The sequence below is a fragment of the Excalfactoria chinensis genome, chromosome 27 (assembly GCF_039878825.1).
Source record: "Excalfactoria chinensis isolate bCotChi1 chromosome 27, bCotChi1.hap2, whole genome shotgun sequence".
Lineage (NCBI taxonomy): Eukaryota > Metazoa > Chordata > Aves > Galliformes > Phasianidae > Excalfactoria > Excalfactoria chinensis.
In genome coordinates, this window is record NC_092851.1 from 978,223 (window position 1) to 1,003,670 (window position 25,448).

The following is a 25,448-nucleotide window of genomic DNA, read 5'->3' on the forward strand; positions in this document are numbered from 1 at the left end:
AGAGGCCAAATAGAAAACAACCACCACCACCACAAATAGAGGCACTAGAGATGCTGGGAGTGCAGGAGAGGTGATAACAGAGCTCAGTTCACCAACAGCCTCCATGCCTTCTCAGGCTGCTGAAGGAAAGCAGCCCAATCTGAATTACTGCTCGTTAAGATGAATGATGCAAGGCTTAAGTCAGGATGTTAATGATGCAAGGCTTAAGTTACATCTTAACAGCAGGAGTTAACAGGAGACCGAGGGGGGCTGCACCCCACCTCCTATCCTCTGCAGGCTCTCAATAAGCGAGAGGCTCAGCTTTAAAACTTTTTATTATTTATTATTTATTATTATTTCTTGACATTTCAAAAAACTAGATCTCCATTTAATTCTTATTTTTAGCCAAAAATATTTCGAACTAGCTCTGTAACGCCAACAGGAAAAAAAAAAAAAAAAGAAATTAATAATAATAATACCAATCCACCAACAAAAAAAAATAGAAGTAAAACACAACTGGGTGCGATCGAGAGTCTCTCAGGTGGGACAGGATTCAGCTGGAAATTCAACAAGCAGCTGAAAAAAAGGGAAGAGAAAATAAATATCCCCCACCTCAGAGAGCTCTTTAAGCTGCGAGGGGAAACCAGGCTGCTTCCCACCACTCTGAGTGGCCTCAGGGGTGGAAGTTGCCTGGTTGGTTTCTTTCTTTGCACCCTTCCCTGGCCTACGTGGCCCTAAATAAAGTGCCAGGCCCACAAGAAATGGTTGGCGAGGGAATGATGGGGGGCAGAGGGAAAGCTGGAGACCCCAACCACAGAGGAGGGGGGAAGAAGAGCAAAAGGGGAAGGTGGGCAAGCAGAGGAATAGGAAGGTTTGAGGTCCAAGTGGTGGCTGGGTGGGAGGTGGAAAGAAGGTGGTGCCCCTAAAACTGGAAAATAAAAAAGAAATGAGGCTCCTTGGTGCATCTGAGTGACTTTGAGAAAGCGATGTCCAAGAGGGCACAAGCAGCGCTTGTGTCACAATGTACAAAGCCCAGCATCCTCGACTCGAGCTCCGCATCCAGAAAGCAAACAATGCAAAGCTTGACCACAGGCTTTAAACAAAACAGGGAAGAGCGGGCTTGGAAAGCTGCTGCGAGGACTGGGAAAGGCAAAAGGGGGAGCCTATATAGCACCAAGAGCTGAAGGGAAAACCTCCAGCAAGGAGATTGGATCCCTTCTGCAAACCAAACCACAGCCTGGGATCGTGACCCCAAATAAGAGCTGGGACGAGGACAGGAGAAAGGAGGGAAGAGGCCTTGTGAGCAAGCAGGTGCGAGACAACAAGTGCAGCCGTCGGGTCCCAAAGTGAGACCCAAAAGATGAGGCAGGGAGGCAAAAAAAAATAAAAGGGAGGAAAAAAAAATGAAATCAGAAGCCAAAGGGCCCATCAGGTGCAGATTTTTATACGAGTGCCCTTAGCCAGGATTCGAAAGAAAGGAAAGATGCGCTCGTGGAAGGAAGCGTTGAAGGTGTGGATGTGGGTCATGCTCTCGGCGTTGTAGAAGCAAAGCTGACCCCTTTCATAGTCCAAGTAGACACCGAAGCGCCTGGGTCGCTCGCTGGGTGACAAAGCCGTCTGCTCCGTGGCCGTCAACGCTTGGTACTTCTTCCCATTGGTACCAACGCACCAGATCTCCCTTTTTGGATGAGGCCCCATGGTTTTTTCTTTACGTCGAGCCGTCTCACGTGCAGCCCCAACCGCCCAACCTCTCCGACCCCCGACTTCTACCTCCCAATAGTGACGACCTGTGGTGAAACCTTGAGATCCCAAGACGCAGTAATCGGAGTCGAAACGTTTGGGGTTGTCGGGGAGTTCCTGACGTCGCTCTGCCAGCTTCACGCTACGACGGTCAAGGGAGAGGCTGAGACGAGGGTGAGCGGTGTCAGGATCCAGTGTGATGTCAGCTGGAAGGAAGGGCAGAGAAAGGGGTTGGTTTGGGGGTCACCCGGTGCCTTTTCCCCTCCCCCATGTTGCACCCTAGCCCTAAATAGTCATCTAGTCTGAGTTTAAGGCACCCATCCCTCCTTTATGGTGAATCCAAATCCACATCACTCCCTGTTATATGGAGGAGCTATGATTTATGGTGAACCCACATCACCCCATGATATGGAGGAGCTATGATTTATGGTGAATTCAGATCAATTTCACCCCGTTATATGGAGGAGCTATGATTTATGGTGAATTCAGATCAATTTCACCCCGTTATATGGAGGAGCTACGACTTATGGTGTATTTAGATCCACATCACCCCCTGTTTTATGGAGGAGCTACAGTAGGGGGAACCCAAGACAAGGCAAAAAGGAAAAGCAAAGGGAGAACAGAGGGATGTTGCTTAAAGCATCATAAGGCTGCAAACCATGGGAGCACAGAGCTGGAAGGGGAACCCCAAGAGAGCTGGGGAAAGGCCAGGCCAAGGTAGAGGCATCCCCCAGGCCAAGTGGGTGTATCTATGGAAGGAAGAGGACTTTCTCACCCTGTGGGACTTTGCTGAAGGCTTTCTCCATCCTTCTCATCACCACGTCCTGCAGGAAATAGTTGCGGTATTTCTTCCCTACGTCCACCAGCACCATTTCGGGCTCTTGGAATTTGATGTTCTCACATCTTGTTGGTGGGGAGGAAGAGGGAAAAAGCAGAGAATTTCAGCAGCAGGAAGGAAGTGAGGAGGCCTGCATGAAGCCAATACGTGCTCTGGATACACCAGAGTAAAGCACGGATCGGCTAAACTGGTTGCACTGGTGCAGCCAGCTTCCCCCACCCTCCCTCAACCAGCAGACAGAGCTGGGATAGAACCACATGCACTCCATTACCAGGCACCAAACGTACCGGTCACACGGGATTTAAAACAAAAAACTCAAATGCTTTTGTTTTTTTTGACATTAAAAAAAGGTTATTTACAGTGAAAAACAAAGTCACTGACCTGATAAAAGTGCCTTTGATGTCCTGTGGGAAGGAGGCAGCGAGGTGGGAAAGAGAAGGAAAAGATTAGGGAGGACTGATGCCAATCCCACCAAACGTTGCTCCCAATAAATCCTCTTATCAGCTACAACTCAGCACTGAGCCAGTATGATTCCCTTACCCACAGGGAACAAAGCACTAAAGACAACAGCCCTCACATTGCTGTAGGCTTTCCTTGCTAAAACAGACCCTAAATCTCTCAGGGCATCCCCTCCAATTCCTATTTTCCCCTCAAAAACCACCACAAGGAAGGATGGGGAAGCACCCATCCCACCAACTAAAGGCACTCTCTTAATGACACGGGAGCTTTTCTGGAGCATTATTCCCACCATCGTTTTTTATCACCTTGCCATAAAAGACAAGGAAAAGGGATGGAAGAAGACCTTGAGCAGCTGCAGCCCGTCCTGTTTGCTCTTATCTTCTGCCTCTGCGATAAGGCGGCTGAGGGCTGCACTCTGTTCCTCCAGCTGGCTGATGTTGCTGCTCTGCCGGGCCAGCAGGCTTTCATAGCGCTCCTCCAGCTGGTGCAACAGCAGCACGTGCTCCCCAATGAGGAACTGGTGGAGCAGCTCGAAATCGGACTCGAATTCCTTGATTTCCAGCTTCATTTTCTCCTGCAGAAGGAGGAAAAGCATTGAGGGAATTGCTGCAGGAAGGGGAGAGATCAGCTCGTTTTCAGGGTGCTGTGCTATGCTTCCCTTTGGTTTTTAATCACACGCCATAAAGCTCAATGCATCTCTTAAATGCACCGCAGCCAGAACTGAGCAAAGCTTACACAGGTTTAGATGTAGAGCATCCTCAAATGAGGGATAACCAGTTCCCAAACCACCAATTCCCACTCAACACAAAGCTCTCATTAAGCTCTAAATTCAACTGGGAAACCGTTTCCAAGCCCTCACAGCCCAATAATTGCAGGAAAGGGAATATGATGCCTCCGTGAGAGCTCAGAGCTGCAAAGCTTCTCTCCCTGCTCAGCCACCAAGGCACAACTCCCATTGGTGTCAATAGTCAGAACTGATGATCTTTGTGGTCTTTCCCAACCCTTATGATTCTTTCATATGAGTCTACAAAGCGCAGAAACCTTCATCTCTTACCCTCAGCTCTGTGATCTTCTCCTGCTCGTTCGACTTCTGCTTCAGCACCGCATCCAGCTTCTTCTTCAGTGGCTCCAAGTGACTCTGGAGTTTGTACTGAGGGGAAGGAAACGCAACAACTCAGCCAACCCTGTCTGCAGCAATCCCCTCCTCTCCTCTTTTTGTCCCTTAATTTGGTGGCAGAGCTGAAAACGGAACCTCAGAGCCAACTTTCACACCACTTCCCTTTTGCTTTCTCTAAGGAACTGCGCTGGGAAGGTGTTTTTTAAGCAGAAAACGGGTACCCAGACCCTTCCACCTCCTCATAGCAGCGTGTGGTTTCGCAGCCTCCCACGATTCCAACCCAACCAGCCCAGCAAGACGCTTGATCCCAACCTCACTTTCCCTTTAAGCCTCCACTTCTCCCCACCTTCTCCACTACAACCCTTCCCCAAACCCCTTCTAATCCCACCCTGACCCTTCCCCAAACTCCCCACACCTTATAATCCTGCACCACTTCCTCCAAGGGCACAACGCTGTGATGTTTGTGGCTCCTCGACTCCCTGCACACCACGCAGATGGCTTGCTCATCCACCTCACAAAACAGCTTCAAAGGTTCCTGATGCTTCTCACAAAGATTCGGACAACCCCGACCTCCCGTTGCCAATAAGACCCCTGGGTTCCCCCCAGGACCCCCTGAAGCTGATGAGCCTGCGGGCGGCGCGAGGCGTTGCGGGTGAGGATGGAGCTGTCGGATGATCTGCACCATGTTGGCCAACTGGAGGTTGGGTCTGAAATTCCTTTGGAAGAAGGTTTTTCGGCATTGGGGGCAGGTGAAGGTTTGCAGGCGTCGAGAGCGGGTAGGTAAGACAGGAGGAGGAGGGCTCTGAGCTTCGTCTTCCTCCTCCTCCTCTTCTTCCACATCTTCCTCCATCACATCCTCATCGTAATCATCGTCCCCAAAGTACAGCTCTTCCTGCACCCCTCCTCCGTCCCACAGCTCCTCTTCCACGGGGTCTGAGAATCAGAATCATTAAGGTTGAAAAAGGGGGATCATTGAGTCCAACCCCTTCCCCCCCCCATCATGCCTTCCAAGCCTCCATGTCTTTCTTATAGGGAGAATGAGACCCAGAACTGAGGGGTGGCCTCACCAGTGCCAATATAAAGGGATAATCACCTCCTGCTTCCATTAGCTGCTCTATTTCTGATACAAAACCAAGATGTCATGGGCCTTCCTGGCTTATATTCACCCCCAAATCCTTTTCCCTCTCAGCCCCTCTGCTCCAGCTAGAGCTGCATGGGGTTGTTGTGACCTCAGTGCAAGACTTGGCACTTGGTCCTGCTGTATTCCACCCTATTGCCCTCAGGCTCAGTCCAGACCCCTCTATAACACCCTCCTACCCTCAGGTAGATCAACATAACCTTAGTATTACATGCAAACAGACCCTCATAAAGAGATACAACAGGACAGGTCCAGCTTGAAGGCCCCCTGTTGCCCTCAGGCTCAGTCCAGACCCCTCTAAAAGGCCCTTCTACCCTCATGTAGACCACCATAACCTTAGTATCACAAACAGCCCCTTAGAAGAACATATAACAGACCAGGCCGAGCTTAAAGGCACCCTATTGCCCCCAGCCCAGACCCCTCTATAAGACCCTCCTACCCTCAGGTAGACCACCATAACCTTAGTATCACATACAAACAGACCCTTATAAGGACATATAACAGGATAGGCCCAGCTTGAAGGCACCCTATTGCCCTCAGGCTCAGTCCAGACCCCTCTATAAGGCCCTCCTACCCTCATGTAGACCACCATAACCTTAGTATTACATACAAACAGACCCATATGAGGACATATAACAGGACAGGCCCAGCTTGAAGCCACCCTATTGCCCCCAGCCCAGACCCCTCTATAAGGCCCTCCTACCCTTATGTAGACCAACATATCCTTAGTATTACATGCAAACAGACCCTCATAAAGAAATACAACAGGACAGGCCCAGCTTGAAGCCACCCTATTGCCCCCAGTCAAGACCCCTCTGTAGGGCCCTCCTACCCTCAGGTAGATCAACATAACCCTCCCAGCTTAGCATCACCTACAAACTGACCCTCATAAAGAGATACAGCAGGACAGGCCCAGCTTGAAGCCACCCTATTGCCCCCAGCCCAGACCCCTTTATAAGGCCCTCCTACCCTCATGTAGACCACAATAACCCTAGTATCACATACAAGCAGACCCTTATAAGGACATACAACAGGCCCAGCCTGAAGCCACCCTATTGCCCCCAGCCCAGACCCCTTTATAAGACCTCATGTAGACCACCATAACCTTAGTATTACATACAAACTGACCCACATAAGGACATATAACAGGACAGGCCCAGCTTGAAGGCACCCTATTGCCCCCAGCCCAGATCCCTCTGTAAGACCCTCCTACCCTCATGTAGACCAACATAAGCTTAACATCACCTACAAACTGACCCTCATAAGGACATATAACAGGACAGGCCCAGCTTGAAGCCACCCTATTGCCCCCAGCCCAGACCCCTCTATAAGACCCTCCTACCCTCATGTAGACCACCATAACCTTAGTATCACATACAAACAGCCCCTTAGAAGGACATATAACAGGACAGGCCCAGCTTGAAGGCACCCTATTGCCCTCAGGCTTAGTCCAGACCCCTCTGTAAGACCCCCCTACCCTCATGTAGACCACAATAACCCTAGTATTACATACAAATAAACCCACATAAGGACATATAACAGGACAGGCCCATCTCGCAGCCCCCCTACCTTCCCACAGCTCTCCATCCTCCTCTTCCACGTCGCTCCACATGTCGTCATCATCCTCCTCCCCTCCTCCATCCTCCTCCTCCTCCTCCTGCTCCACGTCCAGCTCTTCCTCCCCCAGCTCATCTTCCTCCTCCTCCTCCAGCTCTTCCTCCTCTTCCTCCTCCAAAGCCGCGGCCGCTCCGCTCTCATCCAACTCGGCTTCTCCCCCTCCCCACAACTGCGCGATGCAAACCCGGCAGAAGTTATGGCCGCAACCGATCGACACCGGCTCCACGAAGTAATCCAAGCAAATGGCGCAGATCGCCTCTTCCTGAAGCGTCTCCACCGGGTTCAACCGACCCGACGAAGCTCCATCTTCACCCACCGCCTCCATGGGGAGGCCCCGAGGCCTTTTTATGCCCCACAACCCCCCTCCGGTAAGCCCCTCTCCCTCCTCGGGCCTAGTCGGGCCTAGTGGGGCCTAGTGAGGCCTAGTCGGGCCTAGCCGAGCCTCGCCGCTCCTCACAGCGCTCTCCCCGCGGGCCGCTCTACCTCCCACCCTCCCACCGCCGCCGTCGTTCCTCTATGGTACGAACTCCGCCAAGCAACGGCAGCACTTCCGCTTTCCGGCCCCTCAAGCCACGCCCCCTTTTGCCATTATAACGTGACCGGAACTTCCGTTTTACTTCACTTAAGCCACGCCCCCCACAACTCCCGTTAATCACATGACCGGAAGTCGTTGTCTTGTTGCTAAGCAACGAGGTGGGCGCTCTAGGCAGGGGGAGGGGGCGACTTCCGGTTTCTCTGTCTCCGGGTAGATCTAATGGGGCCTATGGGTTGTATGCGGGTTTCTGTAGTGTAGTGGTTATCACGTTCGCCTCACACGCGAAAGGTCCCCGGTTCGAAACCGGGCAGAAACACGACTTTTCCCTTTTAATATCTCCACTTTTTTTTCCCTTTTTCCCCTTTTAAACGTTCCATTTTGCCCTTTTTTCCCCGCTTTTCCCACTATTTTCCCCTTTTTTTCCCCATTTTTTACTCCCCCCCCCCCACCCCCCGCCGTTCCCATAAGGATAGACTCCATTTCCCAACGCACCTTTTCCCCTTTGATTTGCCTTTAATTACCAGGTTAATTAACAAGGCAATTAATTAATGCCTCTCTATAATCAGCGTATAGCAGTGCTTATATAGACAGGTTTATATGAGCCCGGCTAGCTCAGTCGGTAGAGCATGAGACTCTTAATCTCAGGGTCGTGGGTTCGAGCCCCACGTTGGGCGCTTCCATTTATTGCTCCTTTCCTTTTTATGTCCCGTATTTCTCTATTCTAAACCCCAAAACCCAGACATGGGGGGATATGGGGGGATATGGGGGTTATAGGGGGGTGGGGGGGGGATATGGGGAGGATATGGGGGGAAATAGGGGGTCGAGGGGGGATATAGGGGGGGTTGTGGGGGGATATAGGGGGGCAATAGGGGGATATAGGGGGGTCGTGGGGGGATAGAGGGGGGTAATAGGAGGATATAAGGGGGTTGTAAGGGGGATATAGGGGGATATGGGGAGGATATGGGGGGAAATAGGGGGTCGTGGGGGGATATAGGGGGGTAATAGGGGATATAGGGGGATATGGGGAGATATGGGGGGATAGAGGGGGGTAATAGGAGGATATAAGGGGGTTGTAAGGGGGATATAGGGGGATATGGGGAGGATATGGGGGGAAATAGGGGGTCGTGGGGGGATATAGGGGGGTAATAGGGGGATATAGGGGGATATGGGGAGATATGGGGGGATATGGGGGGATATAGGCAGGTTGTTGGGGGGGATATGGGGAGATATGGGGGGATGTGGGGGGTCATGGGGGTATATGGGGAGGATATGGGGAGATATGGGGGGTCACGGGGGGATATGGGGAGATATGGGGGGCTATGTGGGGTCATGGGGGGATATAGTGGGGTTGTGGGGGGATATAGGGGGTCATGGGGGGATATAGGAGGGTTGTGGGGGGGATATAGGGGGATGTGGGGAGGATATGGGGGGATATGTGGGGTCATGGGGGGATATAGAGGGGATATGGGGGGATATGGGGGGATATAGGGGGGTGGTGGTGGGGATATAGGAGGATATGGGGAGGATATGGGGAGATATGTGGGGTCATGGGGGGGATATGGGGGGTTATAGGGGGGTTATGGGAGGGATATGGGGGGATATAGGGGGGCAGTGGGGAATATAGGGGAATATGGGGGAATATAGGGGGTATTGGGGGGGATATAGGGGGTTTGTGGGGGGATATAGGGGGATATGGGGAGGATATGGGGAGATATGAGGAGATATGGGGGGATATAGGCGGGTTGTGGGGGGATATGGGGAGATATGGGGGGATGTGGGGGGTCATGGGGGTATATGGGGAGGATATGGGGAGATATGGGGGGATATAGGGGGGTCACAGGGGGATATAGGGGAGTTGTGGTGGGGATATAGGGGGATATGGGGAGGATATGGGGAGATATGTGGGGTCATGGGGGGATATGGGGGGTTATAGGGGGGTTATGGGAGGGTTGTGGGGGGGATATAGGGGGGTTGTGGGGGGGATATGGGGTCGTGGGGGGATATAGGGAGATATGGGGGGATGTGGGGGTCATGGGGGGGATATAGGGGAATATGGGGAGATATGGGGAGATATGGGGGGTCATGGGGGAATATAGGGGGTATTGGGGGGATATAGGGGGTTTGTGGGGGGATATAGGGGGATATGGGGAGATATGGGGAGATATGGGGGGATGTGGGGGGTCATGGGGGGATATAGGGGGTTATGGGGATGATATGGGGGGATATGTGGGGTCATGGGAGGACACAGGGGGGTTGTGGGGGGGATATAAGGGGTATTGAGGGGATATGGGGAGATATGGGAGGATATAGGGGGGTTGTGGGGGGGGATATAGGGGGATATGGGGAGATATGGGGGGAAATAGGGGGTCGTGGGGGGATATGGGGGGATATAGGGAGTATATAGGGGCTCATGGGGGGATATGGGGAGATATGGGGGTATATGTGGGGTCATATATATGCGATATCCCAGCCTTGTTTGGCTCAAGGCTCAGCCTTTGGGGCCGGCTTATCTCTTATCAGCTAATAGCGAAGCAGGACGAAAGGTCCCTTTAATGGCTCAGAAGCCCAACAGCAGCCCCCGATGGCAACTCAAAGCCCATTGGACAGCTTGCAAAGCGAAGCCTCTTGCTCCATCTGCTTAAGTTACTTCCAGGATCCCGTTTCCATCCCTTGCGGCCATCATTTCTGCCGGGTTTGCATCTCCGCTATTGGGAAGGATTGCAAGATCGTTTTGCATGCCCGCAATGCAGGAAAACGACGTTGCATGCAAGCTTTCGCCCTAGCAGAGAGCTTGCAAACATCGCCTGCATTGCAAGGCAATTGAGCTCTCATTCCTCTGCTTGGTGCAAACAGCACCGAGAAGCTTGCAAGCTCTTCTGCAAAGACGATCAGGAACCCGTTTGCAAGCAATGCGATGCAGCACAAGCTCATCGATCTCACACTGTGCTCCCTGCCCAGCAGGCGGCCAATGAGTACAAGGTACGGTCCTAAAAGCCCTTTTGCTTCATGCATGACCCCTATTTGCAATGCAGGACCCTTTTGCTTCATGCATCCCCCCTGTTTGCAATGCAGGACCATTTTGCTTCATGCATCCCCCCTATTTATTTGCAATGCAGGACCCTTTTGCTTCATGCATCCCCCCTATTTGCAATGCAGGACCCTTTCGCTTCATGCATCCCCCCTATTTGCAATGCAGGACCCTTTCGCTTCATGCAACCCCCCTATTTGCAATGCAGGACCCTTTTGCTTCATGCATCCCCCCCTGTTTGCAATGCAGGACCATTTTGCTTCATGCAGGACCCTTTTGCTTCATGCATCCCCCCTATTTGCAATGCAGCACGCTTTAGCTTCATGCATCCCCCCTATTTGCAATGTATGACACTTTTGCTTCATGCAACCCCCCTATTTGCAATGCAGGACCCTTTTTGCTTCATGCAACCCCCCTATTTGCAATGCAGGACCCTTTTGCTTCATGCATCCCCCCCTGTTTGCAATGCAGGACCATTTTGCTTCATGCAGGACCCTTTTGCTTCATGCATCCCCCTATTTGCAATGCAGGACCCTTTAGCTTCATGCATCCCCCCTATTTGCAATGCAGGACCCTTTTGCTTCATGCATCCCCCCTATTTGCAATGCAGGAGCCTTTCGCTGCATGCATCCCCCCCATTTGCAATTTGGGTCCAAAAATGCCATTTTTGGGGCTTGTTTTGAAGGGAAATGTGCTTATCTTGCCTTTCCACACCTCCTCATGCAGCCGCCAGTGCTGATTTCATGCTCTTTTACCCCATTTTTCCCCCCCTTTCGTTGCATTTTATTCCCCTTCCCCCCTATATATCTCTATGCATCCTCCATTCTTCTTATGGCAATAGGAAGAAATCCAAGCTCGCCTCCAAGCTTCAAAAGAGGAGAGGGAAAGATACCTGGAAAGCAGGAAGAATGGTGGAAGGACAGGCCTATATTTGGTGGGTAGAGCAGACAACCCCCCCCTTCCATCCGACCCTATTTGTTTTGGGGCCAGATCTTGTGTTTTTGGCTCATATCTGGGCTGGGAAGGTGCCAAACTTGTGTTTATCAGCTGGGGTTGCACAGCAAGACGTGTGTGAAAGAGATAACGTTGGAGGTCCTTCGAAAGCAATGTAAATAGCCCTCTATGGGTAAGGTCCCGTTGGCCCTAATGGTAAAATCCCATTGGGTTTGGTGTTCAGTTCCCATTGATCCTAATGCTAAAATCCCATTGGGTTTGGTGTTTGGTTCCCATTGGGTTTGGTGTTCAGTTCCCATTGATCCTAATGGTAAAATCCCATTGGGTTTGGTGTTCAGTTCCCATTGGTCTTAATGGTAAAATCCCATTGGTTTTGGTGTTCAATTCCCATTGGCCTTAATGGTAAAATCCCATTAGTTTTGGTGTTTGGTTCCCATTAGTTTTGGTGTTCAGTTCCCATTGATCCTAATGGTAAATTCCCATTGGTATTGTTGTTCAATTCCCATTGGGTTTGGTGTTCAGATCCCATTGGCCTTAATGGAAAAACCCATTGGGTTTGGTGTTCAATTTCCATTGATCCTAATGGTAAAATCCCATTGGGTTTGGTGTTCAGTTCCCATTGGCCCCAATGGTAAACTCCCATTGGGTTTGGTGTTCAATTCCCATTGGCCTTAATGGTAAAATCCCATTAGTTTTGGTGTTTGGTTCCCATTGGGTTTGGTGTTCAGATCCCATTGATCCTAATGGTAAAATCCCATTGGGTTTTGGTGTTCAATTCCCATTGGCCTTAATGGTAAAATCCCATTGGGTTTGGTGTTCAGTTCCCATTGATCCTAATGCTAAAATCCCATTGGGTTTGGTGTTCAGTTCCCATTGGCCTTAATGGAAAAACCCATTGGGTTTGGTGTTCAATTTCCATTGATCCTAATGGTAAATTCCCATTGGGTTTGGTGTTCAGTTCCCATTGACCCCAGTAGTAGAATCCCATTGGGTTTGGTGTTCAGTTCCCATTGACCCCAGTAGTAGAATCCCATTGGGTTTTGGTGTTCCATTCCCATTGGCCCTAATGGTAAATTCCCATTGGGTTTGGTGTTCAGTTCCCATTGGGTTTGGTGTTCAGTTCCCATTGGCCCTAATGGTAAAATCCCATTGGATTTGGTGTTCAGTTCCCATTGAGTTTGGTGTTCAGATCCCATTGACCCCAGAGATAAAATCCCATTGGGTTTGGTGTTCAGATCCCATTGGCCTTAATGGTAAAATCCCATTGGTTTTGGTATTCAATTCCCATTGGGTTTGGTGTTCAGTTCCCATTGATCCTAATGGTAAAATTCCATTGGGTTTGGTGTTCAGTTCCCATTGGTCATAATGGTAAAATCCCATTGGGTTTGGTGTTCAGTTTCCATTGACCCCAGAGATAAAATCCCATTGGGTTTGGTGTTCAGTTCCCATTGGCCTTAATGGAAAAACCCATTGGGTTTGGTGTTCAATTTCCATTGATCCTAATGGTAAATTCCCATTGGGTTTGGTGTTCAATTCCCATTGGCCTTAATGGTAAAATCACATTGGGTTTTGGTGTTCAATTCCCATTGGTCCTAATGGTAAATTCCCATTGGGTTTGGTGTTCAATTCCCATTGGGTTTGGTGTTCAATTCCCATTGGCCTTAATGGTAAAATCACATTGGGTTTTGGTGTTCAATTCCCATTGGTCCTAATGGTAAATTCCCATTGGGTTTGGTGTTCAATTCCCATTGGGTTTGGTGTTCAATTCCCATTGGTCTTAATGGTAAAATCCCATTGGGTTTGGTGTTCAATTCCCATTGGTTTTGGTCTTCAGTTCCCATTTACCTGTTGCTAAATCCCCATTGGTTTTGCTTTGATACCCCCCAGCACACGACATCCCAATACCCTATAGTATCCCCCCTGCCCCTATTCCATCCCATTGTCTTTCCATCTCATCCCAACAGGAGAAAACCAAGAAGGAAGGGAAGAGGATAGTGTGCGAATTCCAGCAGTTGCAGCTATTTCTAAAGGAGAAGGAGCGTTCCCTGCTGCTCCAGTTGGCAGACCTGGATAGAACCATCACCAAAGTGCAGGAGGACGCGGCGACGAAGGTGTTGGAGGAGATATCCCACATCGACACCTTAATATGGGAAATGGAGGGCAAATTCCAACAGCCCGATAGCAAATTCCTATTGGTGAGAGAACCCGAAGGGAGCAAAGCCTAAGAACCCAAACTCAGCCCTATAGGAGCTCCCTATAGCTGTTGGGTTGGGGTCACACCGTGGGTAGGGTGGTCTTAGCTTTGCATTGCCCTATAGGAGCTCCCTATTATGGGATCACACCATGGGTAGGGTGGTCTTTGCTTTGCATTGCCCTATAGGAGCTCCCTATGTTGCTGTTGGGTTGGAATCGCACCGTGGGTAGGGTGGTCTTTGCTTTGCATTGCCCTATAGGAGCTACCTATAGCTGTTGGGTTGGGGTCACACCGTGGGTAGGGTGGTCTTTGCTTTGCATTGCCCTATAGGAGCTCCCTATGTTGGGGTCACACCGTGGGTAGGGTGGTCTTTGCTTTGCATTGCCCTATAGGAGCTCCCTATGTTGCTGTTGGGTTGGGATCGCACCGTGGGTAGGGTGGTCTTTGCTTTGCATTGCCCTATAGGAGCTCCCTATGTTGGGGTCACACCGTGGGTAGGGTGGTCTTTGCTTTGCATTGCCCTATAGGAGCTCCCTATGTTGGGGTCACACCGTGGGTAGGGTGGTCTTTGCTTTGCATTGCCCTATAGGAGCTCCCTATGTTGCTGTTGGGGAGGTCACACCTTGGGTGCGGTGGTCTTTGCTTTGCATTGCCCTATAGGAGCTCCCTATGTTGTTGCTGTTGGGTTGGGGGTCACACCGTGGGTAGGGTGGTCTTTGCTTTGCATTGCCCTATAGGAACTTCCTATGTTGGGGTCACACCATGGGTAGGGTGGTCTTTGCTTTGCATTGCCCTATAGGAACTTCCTATGTTGGGGTCACACCATGGGTAGGGTGGTCTTTGCTTTGCATTGCCCTATAGGAGCTACCTATAGCTGTTGGGTTGGGGTCACACCGTGGGTAGGGTGGTCTTTGCTTTGCATTGCCCTATAGGAGCTCCCTATGTTGGGGTCACACCGTGGGTAGGGTGGTCTTTGCTTTGCATTGCCCTATAGGAGCTCCCTATAGCTGTTGGGTTGGGATCACACCGTGGGTAGGGTGGTCTTTGCTTTGCATTGCCATATGAAGGGGCAATGAATGGTGCTCGTCTTCTGATCCATCTCTCCTCTCTCCTCCCACCTTTAGGACATCAGGAGGCTTTTGAATAGGTAAAATGACCCCCTTCCTATTTTCACCCTGGCTTTTTTATGGTGTTTGGGGGACGATTACACACCATAGGAGAATGGGATGTTGTCCCCAGGCAAATATCCTCATCTTGTAGCTTCTCCTATTGAGAATATAATGATCAACCAACACAACACAAAACCTTGCCCCCCATCCCCATCCTTCCCCTCTCTTTGCAGCTGTGAGATGACGAAGTTCAACCCTCCGGCAGAGATTTCCCCTCATCTAGAAAGAAGATTAGAGGATTTCCTTCAGAAGAACATCGTGGTGAGACGCACCTTGAGGCAATGCCAAGGTAACCCAGTTGGGTTGGGGTCTCCTCCATGTTTGGAAGGGTCTTGGGGCTCTTACAATAAACTTCTTGCACTGCGAAGCCCCCAGACCCCTATGGTTTCCTTTCCCCCAGCTCCCATAAGGACAAAGCTGAGCTGCAGCCCCCCCTTTGCTTGATGCATGAACGTGATGTTGTGAATTTGTTCTTCCTTTCAGACAGCCTGATGTTTCAGCTGCAAGAGCCAGGTATGTCAGTAATGGCAGCTTGGGGATGGAAGGGTGGTTTTCTTGGCATATGGATGGGAAAAAACAATGCAATCCTATAGGGAAGGGTGGAAACGGGGACTGTATCCTAGTGCTGGTGGTCCTACAAAGCAAAACCTAATAGCATTTGTGCTTCCCCTCCATGAATGTCAAGCTGTCCCCTTCCCACTTCTTTGCTCCGTAATGCTGCCCTCAAATTTGTCTTCTCCCCCATTCTCCTACATCTCCATTGGGGGACACCCAGGTTGGTGGCAGCCCCACACACAGCCCCATAGAATCACAAAGGTTGGAAAAGACACCAAAGATCACACAACCCAACCCAACCCACCACCAATAACCCATGTCCAAAAGCACCCAAAGAAAGGATGGAAGGAAAAGAAACCTCTCCCTCTCTCCCCAACCCTAAATCTTATCTTCATTCCCCCTCATGTCCCAACCCAACCATCAACCCAACCCAACCACCAATAACCCATGTCCAAAAGCACCCAGAGAAAGGATGGAAGGAAAAGGAACCTCTCCATCTCTCCCCAACCCTAAATCCTATCTTCATTCCCCCTCATGTCCCAACCCAACCATCAACCCACCACCAATAGCCCATGTCCAAAAGCACCCAGAGAAAGGATGGAAGGAAGAGGAACCTCTCCATCTCTTCCCAACCCTAAATCCTATCTTCATTCCCCTTCATGTCCCAACCCAACCATCAACCCAACCCAACCTCCCATAGCCAACATCACCATGGACCCCACCATCAATAACCCATGTCCAAAAACACCCAGAGAAAAAGATGGAAGGAAGAGGAACCTCTCCATCTCTTCCCAACCCTAAATCCTATCTGCATTCCCCTTCATGTCCCAACCCAACCATCAACCCAACCCAACCACCAATAACCCATGTCCAAAAGCACCCAGAGAAAGGATGGAAGGAAGAGGAACCTCTCCCGCTCTCCCCAACCCTAAATCCTATCTTCATTCCCCCTTGTGTCCCACAGCCAATGTCACCATGGACCCCACCACTGCTCATCCCAACCTTTATCTCTCCGAAGACCGAAAACAAGCCCGGGGCCAACTGATACCACAAGACCTCCCCGAGAACCCCGAGAGGTTCAACTTCGAGCCCTGCATGTTGGGTTGCCAAGGTTTCACCTCAGGGAGGCATTTCTGGGAGGTAGAGGTGGGCCAGGGGGGTGTGTGGGCCTTAGGGGTGGCCCGAGCTTCTATAAAGAGGAAGGGACCCATGAGCTTTAGCCCCAAAGAAGGTGTGTGGGCTTTGGAGGCCTATCATTCCCTTACGTCCCCCCGTGCCAACCTACGTCTGAATGCACTTCCCAGGAGGATTCGGGTCTCTCTGGACTACGAAGGGGGTCGGGTGGCCTTTTTCAGCTCAGATGATGACACTCCCATCTTGGTGTACACCAGAGCTTCGTTCAATGGGGAGAAGGTCCTCCCTTGGTTCAAGATAGGGATGGGGGCTCGCTTGCAAGAAATCACCCCAAATTCCCCTTCGGAGGAGCAGACCACGAGCGGGCAGCTGATGTCCCATCTGGATTGGGTTGGGTTCAGATCTGCCCTAAAGATCTGTCCTTGAGATGTGAAAAGGGGCCTCTGATGATGACGTGTGCCGTGTGGTTGCTTGGAGCCAATGGGGACCCTCTGCTCTGCCCCATGTCTGTTCCCATTGGGGAGCACTGGGGTGGTCCCACTACAGAATGGGGAAGCCACCAGCGTGCACTGAAGAGCTGGAAGGAGGTTTATGCATCTATCTGGCATCAATCATGGGGCAGATCTGGGGCAAATAGCAGCGCCTGGTGTGGGGAGCTGGTCTCTGCCTACGTTTCTGATAGTTAATTTCAATTAAACATGTGTTCTGTGCGCTTCGTTTTCTGCCTCGCTAATGGGCGTACAGCTCTGGGTTTGCTTTGGGCCAACAAAGTGAAGAAGGAAGAGCTGCTCGGGGTGAGAACTCGACTGAATGGATTCCCTCAAAAACCCATTTTCCCTTCTGAGAAAGCCCGAAAGAGGAAGAAGAGGCACCAAAATAAACACGGGTTGGTGATTGTAGAACCAAGAAGAGGAACTAAAAGAGAGTGGGAGGGAGGCAGACGGCAGCAGGCTTAGAATAACAGATGCGATATGAGTGGGTATCCCATGACAAAACCCCACCTCACCACCTTCCAAAGGTCAAATCTACAGCCGAAACTTCAATGTTGCCCTTTGCTGTGTTGGTACCTTTCCTCATTCCCATCCATTGTTGCCGGTTGGTCCCATTTGATGGGGGGAATTTGGGGTAAAGAAGCTCTGATTCTCTTCCAAGGTCGTTTTTTTTTTTGCACCATAAATCTGCAATGCAGATGTTTCCAGCTCAGCTGGTTTACCGAGCTCTGCAATCAGTGCTTTTCAGGACAGGATGAAACTCATTTGCCCAACGATGTGACTCATTTGCCCAACGATTCGGCTCATTTACCCAACGATGGGGCTCCTTATTTGGGGATGAAAGGCTCTGTGCCCCATGGGAGCTGTTGCAAGGAGTTGGCTTCCAGTTCTTCAGCTCCCAAAGTGCCTTCCTTGTGGCTCTTCCCTATGGGAAGGGTTTGCTTTAAGTGGAGTTCAACCCCTGCAAACCTGCCCGAGAGAATGGGCAGTTATCTCCTTCAGTTGGGTCTCAATGGTTGCCATGCAAAAATCGAGCATATACATCACGAATGGATTTATTTTAGGGGCAGGTCTATCAGGCCATGGGGCTCAACGCAAGGACAGTGGGGTAGAAATGGTTGGAAAGGTTTGAGAGCTCAGAGCCAGGATTGTGAGTGCTATGAGTTATAGTTATTGAGAGAGAGAGGTCAAATCCCAAAGACCCTCCGCTTGTGCTCCTCCACATCCCCTTCCCTATTTCCTTTATGGCTTCCCCATGTACACCCCCTAAAACCCCAATCCCTGATGGCTTTTATCCTAAAAGGAAGGTGACAACACTGCAAGGTGACATCTCTCAGCATCACCCCAGGTCAAGAAACTGGGACAAAACCAAAGGAGAAACCCAAAGCTCCCAGCACACCCTGCCAAAGGTGACACCAAGAGCAGACCTTGCAGGCTCAACGCATCCATCCCACAGCTCTAACCCAGACTGGGAAGGAACAGGAAGGGAAAACCCCAACCCCATCAAAGGGTTGAAAACAACAGGTTCTGTGGGTTACACCGGGGGATGAAATTCAGAGGGATATTAGGTTTTCTGAAGGAGGAGAGAGAAGGTCTGTGAGGAAGAAGAGAGCCCTGGAGTGCCCAAACCTGGAGGATCTGGTAGGTGTCAGCTGCTGGGTGGCAACGTGTCGTCATTAGGGTCATTCCTCTCCATCCTTTTTGCCTCCTGTCCTTTTAGGACCCTCATCTTTCTGCCCCAAATTCGTGCCATTCTGTTTAATGACTTTCTGAGTTTGATTCCTTCCCTTCCTCCACCACCAAATTCAGTCATTAGGGTCATTTCTCTCCATTCTTTTTGCCTCCCTCCACCACCAAATTCAATCATTAGGGTCATTCCTCTCCATCCTTTTTGCCTCCCTATGCTTTTAGGACCCTCATCTTTCTGCCCCGAATTCGTGCCATTCTGTTTAATGACTTTCTGAGTTTGATTCCTTCCCATCCTCCACCACCAAATTCAATCATTAGGGTCATTCCTCTCCATCCTTTTTGCCTCCCTATGCTTTTAGGACCCTCATCTTTCTGCCCCGAATTCGTGCCATTCTGTTTAATGACTTTCTGAGTTTGATTCCTTCCCTTCCTCCACCACCAAATTCAGTCATTAGGGTCATTCCTCTCCATTCTTTTTGCCTCCCTCCACCACCGAATTCAATCATTAGGGTCATTCCTCTCCATCCTTTTTGCCTCCCTATGCTTTTAGGACCCTCATCTTTCTGCCCCAAATTCGTGCCATTCTGTTTAATGACTTTCTGAGCTTGATTTCTTCCCTTCCTCCACCACCAAATTCAATCATTAGGGTCATTCCTCTCCATCCTTTTTGCCTCCTGTCCTTTTAGGACCCTCATCTTTCTGCCCCAAATTTGTGCCATTCTATTTAATGACTTTCTGAGTTTGATTCCTTCCCTTCCTCCACCACCAAATTCAGTTATTAGGGTCATTCCTCTCCATTCTTTTTGCCTCCCTCCACCACCAAATTCAATCATTAGGGTCATTCTTCTCCATCCTTTTTGCCTCCTGTTCTTTTAGGACCCTCATCTTTCTGCCCCGAATTTGTGCCATTCTGTTTAATGACTTTCTGAGTTTGATTCCTTCCCTTCCTCCACCACCAAATTCAGTCATTAGGGTCATTCCTCTCCATCCTTTTTGCCTCCTGTCCTTTTAGGACCCTCATCTTTCTGCCCCGAATTCGTACCATTCTGTTTAATGACTTTCTGAGCTTGATTCCTTCCCTTCCTCCACCACCGATTTCAATCATTAGGGTCATTCCTCTCCATCCTTTTTGCCTCCCTATGCTTTTAGGACCCTCATCTTTCTGCCCCAAATTCATGCCATTCTGATTAATGACTTTCTGAGTTTGATTCCTTCCCTTCCTCCACCACCGAATTCAATCATTAGGGTCATTCCTCTCCATCCTTTTTGCCTCCTGTCCTTTTAGGACCCTCATCTTTCTGCCCCAAATTCGTGCCATTCTGTTTAATGACTTTCTGAGTTTGATTCCTTCCCTTCCTCCACCACCAAATTCAGTCATTAGGGTCATTCCTCTCCATCCTTTTTGCCTCCTGTTCTTTTAGGACCCTCATCTTTCTGCCCCGAATTCGTGCCATTCTATTTAATGACTTTCTGAGTTTGATTCCTTCCTTTCCTCCACCACCAAATTCAATCATTAGGGTCATTCTTCTCCATCCTTTTTGCCTCCCTATGCTTTTAGGACCCTCATCTTTCTGCCCCAAATTCTGTTTAATGACTTTCTGAGTTTGATTTCTTCCCTTCCTCCACCACCAAATTCAATCATTAGGATCATTCCTCTCCATCCTTTTTGCCTCCTGTCCTTTTAGGACCCTCATCTTTCTGCCCCGAATTCTATTTAATGACTTTCTGAGTTTGATTCCTTCCTTTCCTCCACCACCAAATTCAATCATTAGGGTCATTCTTCTCCATCCTTTTTGCCTCCCTATGCTTTTAGGACCCTCATCTTTCTGCCCCAAATTCTGTTTAATGACTTTCTGAGTTTGATTTCTTCCCTTCCTCCACCACCAAATTCAATCATTAGGATCATTCCTCTCCATCCTTTTTGCCTCCTGTCCTTTTAGGACCCTCATCTTTCTGCCCCGAATTCTGTTTAATGACTTTCTGAGTTTGATTTCTTCCCTTCCTCCACCACCAAATTCAATCATTAGGGTCATTCCTCTCCATCCTTTTTGCCTCCTGTCCTTTTAGGACCCTCATCTTTCTGCCCCAAATTTGTGCCATTCTATTTAATGACTTTCTGAGTTTGATTCCTTCCCTTCCTCCACCACCAAATTCAGTTATTAGGGTCATTCCTCTCCATTCTTTTTGCCTCCCTCCACCACCAAATTCAATCATTAGGGTCATTCCTCTCCATCCTTTTTGCCTCCTGTCCTTTTAGGACCCTCATCTTTCTGCCCTGAATTCGTACCATTCTGTTTAATGACTTTCTGAGCTTGATTCCTTCCCTTCCTCCACCACCGATTTCAATCATTAGGGTCATTCCTCTCCATCCTTTTTGCCTCCCTATGCTTTTAGGACCCTCATCTTTCTGCCCCGAATTCGTGCCATTCTGTTTAATGACTTTCTGAGTTTGATTTCTTCCTTTCCTCCACCACCAAATTCAGTCATTAGGGTCATTCCTCTCCATTCTTTTTGCCTCCCTCCACCACCAAATTCAATCATTAGGGTCATTCCTCTCCATCCTTTTTGCCTCCCTATGCTTTTAGGACCCTCATCTTTCTGCCCCAAATTCGTGCCATTCTGTTTAATGACTTTCTGAGCTTGATTTCTTCCCCTCCTCCAATGAAATTTACTAAGGATTCCAGTTCACCATTGAGCTCCTCCGCTGGGTGATGCCCACCCATGAGGTCCCCGTTGTATTTCCAGTCCTGCTGCTCTTTATATTCACTTCTTACATCAGAAATAAAGCTGAACCCCAACCGAGAGAGTTCAGATTCCAGGCAGGAAAACACGGAGCTCTTCTTGCTCTGACAGCTGGAAGACTTGAAAAATGAGATTGAGAAGAGGCAGAAAAACACCACCAAACTCTCGGAGGCGGAAACGAAAGCACAGGGAGAGAAGAGTCAACATTCGGTGAGTGAATTCCTCCAGGGGGAAGCTCTTTTTAAGGGGAAAAATCCTTTAGGGATATCCTCCCCACCCTGACCAATTGGATGGTGGCTTAATTCAGGTGTTTTCCTCTTGTTTTACACCATTCCATCAGCCTGAAACCCCCACCACAATTAGGAGATGGAGGTTTGAAGCTTTCTCTTTCCCCCATTGTTTTCTCCTCATCTCATTACTCCTAATATTGTCACCTTACTGCAGAACTTCCTCATGGGGGTCTGTGTTAAAAGGGGAAATCCACGGCTGGGTTGGGAGATTAAAGTGGGATAGATCTGCAGGATTCATTGCCTTGCATGGATGTTTTTGAGTTGGTTCACCTTCTTCATGGAGGGAGAACCAAGAGGTCCATCTCTGGTCAAACAATTCTTTATTGCTATCATTTAAAGGCAAAATGGGCCACATGTTGGAGGACCCAAGAGGTCCATCTCTAGTCAAACAATTCTTTATTGCTATCATTTAAAGGCAAAATGGGCCACATGTTGGAAGACCCAAGAGGTCCATCTCTATTCAAACAACTCTTTATCATTTAAAGACAAAATGGACCACACGTTGGAGGACCCAAGAGCTCCATCCCTATTCAAACAGTACAACTTTCTATGCTTTAAAGGCAAAATGGGTCCATGCACTGACCTGAGTTCCCTCTCCTCTTCCTCTCTTCCACCCCCAGGATGTGAAAAGCCCCGTCACCAGGTATGTGGCCTCTCTTCTTCTGTGAGCTTTGCATCAAGCAGTGGCCATGGAGGAGAAAGCTCATCAATGAATGCTCTTCTGCTCCAGGGGAGCTGCGAGATCTGAAGGGTATTTTGGGGGATGCAAAGGGGCAAACATCGCCGTCCCCTCCTCTCTCATGACATTGGATGCCCTGAAAATGATGCCGTGCATCGAATCACCCTGAAAGATGCATTTATTTTCCCTCCCAGGTATGGAAAAGTGACCTTCCAGCTGCCAACAGGAGCTTCTCCAGGGCCAGAAGAGAGGGTTTGCCATTTCTCATGGAGGAACGGCATGAAGGAAACCCTGAAGAAGCTTCAAGGTATTCAGAAGGGTTTTTTTTGGGTGGGAAATGCTGATATTTTGGTGAAAACCAGCAGCCCATCTCTCATTCCAGACCCTCTTTAGCAACAGAATAATGCAGAGAGATGGAAGAGCAACGGGTTATTATTACCAGTCGGGAGAAATGAACAGCTGAGACCCAAAGGACCTCGTTTGCCAAGCTCTTAATTACACGTTTGCTGTGATTTCTGAGTAGAGGTGAAGGACGGGCTGCTCTCTGGCTCTGCTCCCCCTCCAGCTTCTTCCTTTCCTAAGAGTTCTTTTTGCCGAGCATGAGAACCTAAAGCCGCGTTACCTGTTAGATGGAGGCACGCCTGGACCCAAAGGCTGTACCCAAAAGGACAAAAATAGATGCTGAGGGAGGAATACACAAAATCAAGGCAACCAAACAAGTTTTCTTCACCCCCGCAGGCCGAGTCTGGCTGTAATTTGGGATGATGGCCCCCAGGGCAGATCCCTCGCCTTGATAAAGAACCCATTTCCCATAAGCAAATATGGTGAGAGGGTTGAACTCATTCATTATCCCAGCCTTCAGATTTCAGCTCTCTCTTTGCTTTTTAAAGCATGGGGTTGGGCTGAACTGGTCTGGGTTGGTCTGAGGAGATAAAGCACTGCAGGCTTCGCTAGGTAATATCTCACAGATCTCTTTCCTTCCATTTCTTTTCCCTCCATTCGACATTTATTTGAGCAAAAAAGCTGCATAAATACCTTTATTTCTGGGCATTCTGGTGGCTCAAAACACTTTTAGCACTGGCACATGAGAGAGGGATCCACCTTTCACCTTCTTTCTTCTTAGGTATTTTCTACCCTTCTGATTCCAACCCATGGCCCCACAGGAATGGCTGAGGTTGGAAGGGATGGTCCCATCCTACAACCCTACTCAAGCGTGGCCACCTAAAGCACATCCATTTCATGCTGGAGGTCCAACCTCTCCACATCTTCAAGGCAGTGAGGACCCCAAAACCTCTCCCTCCTCTTACAACCCTTTATCCTTCACCCCACAGCCAGCATCACCCTGGACCCCGACACCGCTCATCCCGACCTCATCCTCTCCGAAGACCTAAAGAGTGTGAAACGTGGGGAAGGACGACAAGACCTTCCTGATAACCCCGAAAGATTTGCCTACTGGCCTTTTGTTTTGGGCCAGCAAAGCTTCTCCTCTGGCCGCCATTGCTGGGAGGTGGAAGTGGGGGATGAAGGGGACTGGGCCATCGGTGTGGCTCGAGAATCCATCCCTCGAAAGGGTCAACTCAACCTCTGTCCCAAAGGGGGGATTTGGGGGGTGGAGAAATGGGGGGGACAGGTCCGAGCTCTCACTACCCACAAGGTGACCTTGTTAGCTTTGCGTTGGGTACCCAGGAGGGTCAGCATCCATTTGGACTACGTTGGAGGGACGGTGGCGTTTTTTGATGCCGATGAAGGTGGGCTCATCTTTGTTTTTTCCCATGTGTCCTTTGGTGGGGAGAGGGTCCGTCCGTGGCTGTGGGTGGTGGGGGTCAGGTCCAAGTTGAGGCTGTGTCCCTAAGACATGGATAAGGGTCACCCCATATCCTACAGCCTCAAGGGGCAGCCACCTCCTCACCCACCCCACAGGGAACAGATGAAATGAGGGCTTGGGTTTTTATGTGCCCTTCATCCCCATTGATCTATTGACAGGGAATCATATTGATACGATATTGACTGATGTGATACTGTTAAGAAGTGCCGAGCAAGAGAAAAACAGGGCAAAAAAAGGGGGGAAAAGTGTTGCATTGGGTGACTAGAATGTAGATAATGGTGGTCAGAAGGGAAAATCCCACCCAAAATTGGGGCAGAAAGGCAAATTTCCCCCAGGTTTGCTTGAGCAGGTACAGTTGTCCCCATCTGAGATGGTCACCTTCAAACCAAGCGGTCCACTCTTCTTATAGGGTTGTTATTTGAAACCTCAGAGTGTACAATAATTAATAATAAAACACTTAATTGTCCCCCCTGTGTCTTTCTCTCTTCTGTTTCTTCCCCATCTGATTGCATCTCTCTGCATAGGAAGGACCCACTGGTTTCCCCTTAATCCCAATTGAACCTGACATCCAGAATAACCAGACACGGAAGAACTTTATGACACACAAGCCTTTATACTTCATCTAAAACCATAAGACTGAAGAATCAGAGTGGTACAAGATGAGGTAAAAGGGGTCTCCATTTGCCACTGATACCCCAAAACAAGCACTGACAATTATGAACACAGACCTGAAGGTGCTTAACCTTTTGAGGTCAATGGGAATGGGAAGAGGAGACAGAAAACCCAATGAGGAATTCAACCTTTTGAGGTCAATGGGAATGGGAAGAGGAGACAGAAAACCCAATGAGGAATTCAACCTTTTGAGGTCAATGGGAATGGGAAGAGGAGACAGAAAACCCAACGAGGAATTCAACCTTTTGAGGTCAATGGGAATGGGAAGAGGAGACAGAAAACCCAACGAGGAATTCAACCTTTTGAGGTCAATGGGAATGGGAAGAGGAGACAGAAAACCCAACAAGGAATTCAACCTTTTGAGGTCAATGGGAATGGGAAGAGGAGACAGAAAACCCAACAAGGAATTCAACCTTTTGAGGTCAATGGGAATGGGAAGAGGAGACAGAAAACCCAACGAGGAATTCAACCTTTTGAGGTCAATGGGAATGGGAAGAGGAGACAGAAAACCCAATGAGGAATTCAACCTTTTGAGGTCAGTGGGAATGGGAAGAGGAGACAGAAAACCCAACGAGGAATTCAATAGGAGCCCCACAACTTGCT

The 25,448-nt window shown here is 49.5% G+C and overlaps 3 protein-coding genes and 2 non-coding genes across 5 annotated transcripts; 4 read left to right on the forward strand and 1 right to left on the reverse strand.

Moving 5' to 3' along the window:
- LOC140263126 (E3 ubiquitin-protein ligase TRIM41-like) lies at nt 1-7,466 on the reverse strand. Its single transcript, XM_072357880.1, has 7 exons — nt 6,841-7,466; nt 4,549-5,066; nt 4,071-4,166; nt 3,360-3,590; nt 2,939-2,961; nt 2,495-2,622; nt 1-1,925 (listed from the first exon to the last, which is right to left on the reverse strand). Exons 1-7 carry the CDS (start codon nt 7,211-7,213, stop codon nt 1,408-1,410), a joined length of 1,887 nt encoding a protein of 628 aa, XP_072213981.1. The 5' UTR covers nt 7,214-7,466; the 3' UTR covers nt 1-1,407.
- On the forward strand, nt 7,151-17,167 carry LOC140263129 (E3 ubiquitin-protein ligase TRIM39-like). The gene is given in 9 exon segments (XM_072357882.1): nt 7,151-7,256; nt 9,944-10,122; nt 10,125-10,402; nt 11,293-11,385; nt 13,370-13,600; nt 14,724-14,746; nt 14,942-15,057; nt 15,252-15,281; nt 16,288-17,167. Coding segments are annotated over 8 exon segments (1,485 nt in total). The 5' UTR covers nt 7,151-7,256; nt 9,944-10,004; the 3' UTR covers nt 16,884-17,167.
- Nucleotides 7,667-7,739, forward strand: TRNAV-CAC (transfer RNA valine (anticodon CAC)). The gene has a single exon. It is a non-coding gene; the product is annotated as a tRNA-Val (tRNA).
- Nucleotides 8,025-8,097, forward strand: TRNAK-CUU (transfer RNA lysine (anticodon CUU)). Its single transcript has one exon. It is a non-coding gene; the product is annotated as a tRNA-Lys (tRNA).
- On the forward strand, nt 17,156-24,504 carry LOC140263029 (butyrophilin subfamily 1 member A1-like). The gene is made up of 5 exons (XM_072357762.1): nt 17,156-17,251; nt 21,491-21,589; nt 22,290-22,312; nt 22,543-22,655; nt 23,680-24,504. Exons 1-5 carry the CDS (start codon nt 17,156-17,158, stop codon nt 24,198-24,200), a joined length of 852 nt encoding a protein of 283 aa, XP_072213863.1. The 3' UTR covers nt 24,201-24,504.
- Nucleotides 24,505-25,448: the final 944 nt, after the last annotated feature.

Bases quoted from the DNA above. Each gene is read 5' to 3' on its own strand.
- LOC140263126 (XM_072357880.1), bottom strand. From the start codon at position 7,213: ATGGAGGCGGTGGGTGAAGATGGAGCTTCGTCGGGTCGGTTGAACCCG. The intron at 5,067-6,840 runs GTAGGGGGGCTG...TCTGATTCTCAG, and splicing joins GGATGGAGAGCTGTGGGAAG to ACCCCGTGGAAGAGGAGCTG. The intron at 3,591-4,070 runs GTAAGAGATGAA...CTCCTTCTGCAG, and splicing joins AGAAGATCACAGAGCTGAGG to GAGAAAATGAAGCTGGAAAT.
- LOC140263029 (XM_072357762.1), top strand. From the start codon at position 17,156: ATGTGTTCTGTGCGCTTCGTTTTCTGCCTCGCTAATGGGCGTACAGCT. The intron at 21,590-22,289 runs GTGAGTGAATTC...TTCCACCCCCAG, and splicing joins GAGAGAAGAGTCAACATTCG to GATGTGAAAAGCCCCGTCAC. The intron at 22,313-22,542 runs GTATGTGGCCTC...TTTCCCTCCCAG, and splicing joins GTGAAAAGCCCCGTCACCAG to GTATGGAAAAGTGACCTTCC.